The sequence below is a fragment of the Micromonas pusilla genome, assembly GCF_000151265.4.
Source record: "Micromonas pusilla CCMP1545 genomic scaffold MICPUCscaffold_2, whole genome shotgun sequence".
Taxonomy (NCBI): domain Eukaryota; kingdom Viridiplantae; phylum Chlorophyta; class Mamiellophyceae; order Mamiellales; family Mamiellaceae; genus Micromonas; species Micromonas pusilla.
In genome coordinates, this window is record NW_003315883.1 from 686003 (window position 1) to 692002 (window position 6000).

The 6000-nt window shown below is 46.5% G+C and overlaps 2 protein-coding genes across 2 annotated transcripts; one reads left to right on the top strand and one right to left on the bottom strand.

Annotated features, from left to right (window-relative positions):
* Nucleotides 1–69: 69 nt before the first annotated feature.
* Nucleotides 70–1184, top strand: MICPUCDRAFT_64252 (uncharacterized protein; the record flags this gene model as incomplete). Its single annotated transcript, XM_003055904.1, has 2 exons — nucleotides 70–186; nucleotides 401–1184. 2 exons carry the CDS (start codon nucleotides 70–72, stop codon nucleotides 941–943), a joined length of 660 nt encoding a protein of 219 aa, XP_003055950.1. The 3' UTR covers nucleotides 944–1184.
* Nucleotides 1185–1718: 534 nt separating this feature from the next.
* MICPUCDRAFT_64253 (glycosyltransferase family 2 protein) lies at nucleotides 1719–3725 on the bottom strand (the record flags this gene model as incomplete). The annotated part of the gene is made up of 3 exons (XM_003056289.1): nucleotides 1719–2415; nucleotides 2506–2627; nucleotides 2733–3725. 3 exons carry the CDS (start codon nucleotides 3723–3725, stop codon nucleotides 1941–1943), a joined length of 1590 nt encoding a protein of 529 aa, XP_003056335.1. The 3' UTR covers nucleotides 1719–1940.
* Between the last annotated feature and the right edge of the window lie 2275 nt (nucleotides 3726–6000).

The following is a 6000-nucleotide window of genomic DNA, read 5'->3' on the forward strand; positions in this document are numbered from 1 at the left end:
TACACTGTTGTACGTGTACGTGTAGGTGACACTGCTGATTAGATCCGTCTATTCTCGTCCTCACGAGTTATGACGGCGCATGCGGCCAATTTTGTGCGCTTCGCTTTCATTGTATTCTCCTTATTTTTCAGAGTTGCGCTCGCGCACGACTTCACCGCAACCCGCGCGCATGTTATTCTCCACAAGGTAACTAATCCCAACGCTTCGCTTGGCCCGAATATTCATTTATCTATTGCCGCGCGTTCTCAATTTTTTTCTTCGCGTTCGCGTCTTCATGGATCGGTCATGCGGCGTTCCTCATGTAGTCATATTCCGCTACACATGTCCGGAAAATGCGATGCGTTCGATCCGTCGTTCTGGCTCCCAACTCATTCGTTCAATCAATTACATTCCAACCCAGGCTGTGTCTGCTGAGCCGTTAGTCCTTGGCCAGAACTTTACGGTTACCCTAACAGCCTACAACCGCGGCAACATCGATGCTCGATCCGTCGACATTATTGACGCGAAGTACGATCCTAACGTGTTCACGATATTGAACGGCGCGTCGTCAATTATGAGCGAGTTTGACGTCGTCGAGCCGGGTGAGAATGCGACTTTTTCTTTCGAACTTGTTGCAACACGCTTAGGTGTGTACACACTTACCCCTGCGGTAGTGACCTACCGCGCGAGCGATGGGGAGCAAAAAACACGCGGGACATCAAATGATGTCGAGAACTTGTGGTGCGTAACCGAAATGGATAAAAGTTTTGAACGAGTCTTCAGGATTGGCGCATATTTGACGTTAGGGTTAGCAAGAAATGCTGAGGAATGGAAGAAAGGCGCCAAGATAACTACTGGCGTGCTCAGTCTGTTAACTGTGAACTATGTTTTGCTTCTTTTAAAGCAGTTTCGGAAAGAGTGGGAAAGGCGCCGTGCGATAGTGTCGCTCACAAAATCGGACTGATACCTACAATGCGCATATGTGTATGCGTCAGATTCATGTTGGTGAATATAGGTGCGCACTCACTCTGGTTTGTTTATATATTTTCCCAGCCATGATCCGAGACGCTTCGTGTAGGGCCATAGAATATGAGCAAATGCAAAGATACAGTACATGTAGTATTCATATCATAGTACGTAGTACTTTAGTACCTTCGAACTATACAGTATATGTATACAAGTAATAAGTCAAGCAAATAAAGTACGAAAGTACCTTCGTACACATAGTCACATACTGTACATATGGCAACTGTATATATGGCCTACTGTACATAAAAAGTAAATCAGCACCCAGTGTCACCAGTGAATTTCGTGTAATACGTTGTACTCCTACTGGTATGACTTCTCAGTTAGAGCACGGTGGGGAATGGGAGGCAAGTATCACTTTTCTCCCCCAGACCAACAACATCCAATAATTTAAAAAGCTTGCTGAGCATCACCACGACCCTATTCCCCACGGAGGGTCCACGCGGTGTTGCATCAGTGACGCCGCGAGACAGTCACAGCAGACAGCTATCTACTGAGAGTAACGATGCCAATATCAAACGAACTTAGTTCATGCGATAATATATGGCACCACTCTTCGTCAAGAATCCGTCTCGGCACAGCAATTACGAGTGTTTCCAGTACTAGAATAATTTACCATACGATGTTCATTCCCCAATGTACCTACGTATTTACGTAGTACGTGTACTTCCGGAAGTACGAAGATAACAACACTTTCGAAAGTATTTTATTTCCGGACTCTCGAAGGTAACATTAAATTATGCTATGATATTAGTATCATCTATCTATTTCGCATACCCCCGAGCGAGGTTCTTAATAATATATATACAAGATCAACTTTCTAATGAAATTACTATCGAAATTATGTAAGTACTTCCGTACTTGCAACGGATTTATATTAAAAAATCGGGTGTTGTTGACAACTGCAAGTCACGAACAGGTGCCAAGAAACTCAGTCAAGTTATGTACCACAGGGTATCCCCTTCAGTTAATTCAACCATATCCACATTACGTTCCAGATCGCCAATATTTCCAGAGCCTTTTCGACGCTTAGACACACACACTACAATTGGAATTGGCCTCTGATGCCTAGCCTTGGGAATCTTGCCACCACTTGCCCATATGTGGCCTTCATGCTTAACGTTGTCAATGAAAACCAAAAAGTGATGAATTGGGACTTCAAGTGAAAGACATCTGCGGGAAATTTTATATACGCGTCCACATTTCTTTGGGTCAATATCTATGAAGGCCGCAACTTGCTTAAATGCTTTCAGACTAAGTGCTGACAGAAAGTTGCGACCATCACGTCCGGCACCCCAGACAGCGAAGCGAGACCATGCGAATGAAGACAAGACTCTGTATTCAAACGCGACAGCTCGTATGTGCAATAGGCGTTGGCGAGGAACACGAGTTGTCCCAGAACCTGGCGACCTTGAGCAAGGGAAACACAAAGTTGACAGACACGTCAATACTAAGTATGAGCATGGAGCAAGGTAGTCGCTCTTAAGCAGGTTCTCTTACCAGCGATATAACAACACGGGATCAGTCTGGCAACCTGCGCGAGCAAAAGATGGGAGACCACGGGAGAGATTGTATTGTCCACACAGGTTTAAGAAAGCATGGAAAAATACGAGGTCTTCACCCGAAGAGTAAGTGTGCACAACAGAACAATTTTTAAAATTAAGACAAGCTGCGTCAATTTCAAATGTAGTATATGCAATAAAGAACGCATAATGCTCTCGGCTCACCTCCCCGGCTTCGGGAGAGGATTCAACAAAACCCCCAGTAGAAAAAAAAATACTCCGTTCCATGCACCATGTTGGCATTTGAACAGTTGTCTCGCGGAACTGTTCTAGCCAAAGATCTGTGGGATCAGCAAGCGCATTTGCCCATTGCGCATAGTGCTTTGTCGAGCCATGTGGGAATCTCCTCCAGCAGCCACCGACAAGAACTGTCGAGCATACCCCTAGCAGTTGCACCTGTGCATGAACACGTCTTGGACGCAACACATCGTCAGCGTCAAGAAATACAAGGAAGTCGCCAACAGACTGATCGACGCACTCGTTTTTACTGTGGCCGATGCCCCCAGCTCGTATGTATTCATCACGGAGGTATGGTATTTGAGTGACTACGCAAGTCCTTTGCCATTGACGATCTGCTGCGATTACAGATAAACTATGACTACGGAGAATCGGTGTCCACGCGTGAATTATTTCGTCAGATCTGTCTGTTGAAGCATCATTGTACACGCTTATTTCTACAGGACCGCGATATGACTGAGTTATAGCGGACGCTAAGCATTCATCAAGCCATTCATCGGCATTGTAGACCGGTATGATAATGGATACCGAAGGAAGGTACGAGTCCAAGAGGATATTATTTTCTCTTCGCCATTCTCGGCTGAGAGGGGAGCCCGAGCCACGAAGTGGATTTAATCCTTCCCAGATAGCTGCAGTGGCTACACAGTCGGTGGCAAAAAGCACAGTTCGACTCAACTTTTCATTCCTGAGAGCAGAATACGCACATGTCGTTTGACTTCGAGCGAGGGCTCTGCCGCTAATTTTTGATAAAAACTCTTCAGTAAGAAGAGGCCGTGCTGATCTAGGGATACCTTTGCTGTAAGCGATGGCGCTATTTTGTTCTGAAAGCGGATCGCAAAGAAGACACGCCATCCCGTTCGCCATTAGTCTTGGTTCCATTGATATATTAGTTGTCCCACAGTGCAGTAACCAAGGGTGCATTAATACAACAGATCCACATGATCCAACAACTTGCTCTATGAGCCCAATGCGGTTTGATTCCCTATGTCGAAAGTCTCTTTTGTTGGTCTGCTGCAGTAAAGCACGTGTAGAAGCTTCAGAACAAAAACTCGCGACCTTCGAGTTCAACTTGTTGTGACGAATACCTCGTGGCACATACTTATATATCTCTCGTGCAACCCAGTGATGGCTGCCACGCAAGAACGCCGTGCCACCACCACCGGGTTTCCAATCAGACAAAAGTAAAAGTATCACCACACCATGACAAGGGTGCCCAACAAGGCGCCGCTGCCCGTCCGCATCAAAGCCAGGACCTATGTCAACGTGCCAGCCTTTACCTCGTACCCTGCGACGATTCACTGATTCCCAGCTTTCCCAGCACACCGATTGCTTATTTTTACCTGATGCCATAACAAGCTTGCTCTTGCGAACATCTTCATTACCAATGACACGTGCTTGCGAACATGAAGATATATCACCTGTCAAAGAGTCCTCTGGAAAAACAATAGGACAGTACCAGTGACGGATTCTATGAGCATCACTGAGCAGCTGATTCTTAGGCAGTTTCCACGCTTCTTTGCCGAGAAGGACGTCCAAGGCGTTGGCGAGTGTAGGAACATGGGCTATTTTCTCCCAGTGTCGTCCAACTCCTGAAGGTACAACTTCGATTACACGTCTCGATGTGCCTTGCGGCCAACTACTGGGTTCCGAAAGAGAGACGCTGAGGGAAATGCCACTCTCTGGAGATATTGTAGGGTTAGCTAGAGTTTGACCAATTTCTTCACGAAAACGTTCGATGGTCGTGACGTCCAAAATGTCTTTCAGATAAAGTATACCGTCACGATGAAAACATTTCCGCATGGCCTCTGAGTCCATTTCGTCAAGTATGAAGTACACCAAAAACACACCAAAATCACCGAAACAAAACAACCAAAAACTTTCGAAACTACCTGTACTCGTATAGCCCTTGGTTAAAGTTTGACATACAACACTTTACGATCATAACCTAAATATACGTGTACAGGTGATCGATAGATATTCTTCAGATAAACGCCGGTATCGTTTGCTCGAGGTATTACGAATTGCTTCACGGACTTTGCACAAATAAACGCCTCTAGAAACAAATGTACCGAAGGTACCTACGAAAGCGGAAGTACTTTCGTACTTTCGTACTTTCGTACGAAAGTACGAAAGTACTTTCGTACGAAAGTACTTTCGTACGTACAGTAGGTACGGAAGTACTTTCGAAAGTACCTTCGAAGGTAACTGTCTAAGGCATCAGATACGACGTCGCGACAAACGGCACCAACAGCGTCGCTTCCGATACGAGGAGAATGAATATTATGATGTATTTAATTTGCTTTTATAAAGAGAATGGGGTACATCTTGGTATTCAAATATAGACAAAAGTTACTGCGCTCAGTCGTTTGCTAGCTACGAAGGTACGAAGGTAGAAGGTACCTTAAGGTACACGTATACGTAGTAGCTAGCTAGCTAGCTACGAAAGTACGAAAGTACCTAGCTAGCTAGCGCTAGCTAGCTACGAAGGTACCTTCGAAGGTAGCTAGCTAGCTACATACTTTCGTACTTTCGAAAGTACCGAAAGTACGAAAGTACCTTCGAAGCATAGCGTCACAGGGGGATGGGTAGTCTACCCCAAAAAACCAAAATGTTGGAAGACTAATTACCCATACGACATTTTCAAGCAGCGATGTAGCGAAGGGGCTCGCTACCCGCTATCTGATTTTCTTCCTCTCAGGTAGTGGCCTCCGCTACCCGGAGTTCGCCCCCCTTTAACCCTTCGGACAAGACGCCCACCCCCCGAGCGGCCCCGTTTCGCCCCCTCGCGGCTAGGGTCCTCGAACCCTAGTTAGGTTTAGGGTTACGCGTTCGCGTCGGAGCGAGCTCGGCGTCGCGAAGCGACGACGAGCGAGCGGAGACGCGAACGCGCAACCGTAAACCTAACTAGGGATCGAGGACCCTAGTCGCGAGGGTGGCGAAACGGTGGCCGCGAGTTTTAGGATATTGAAAAACGTAGTTCCACCCGAGGTAGTAGTAGTAGGGTTGGTTTTAACGTTTAGGGTTTAAGGGCACGGCGACCGCGCGAATATCACGCGGGCGAAGCCCGCGTGGCTTTCGATCAGATGTGATGATGGAACATGAGCTCAGGGGCGAAGAGTCGCCGAAGGCGAGCGATGAGTTCAATATTGCTATCAAATCACTTGTTTATACGATGAAAATTCGAACCTCAGAGGCT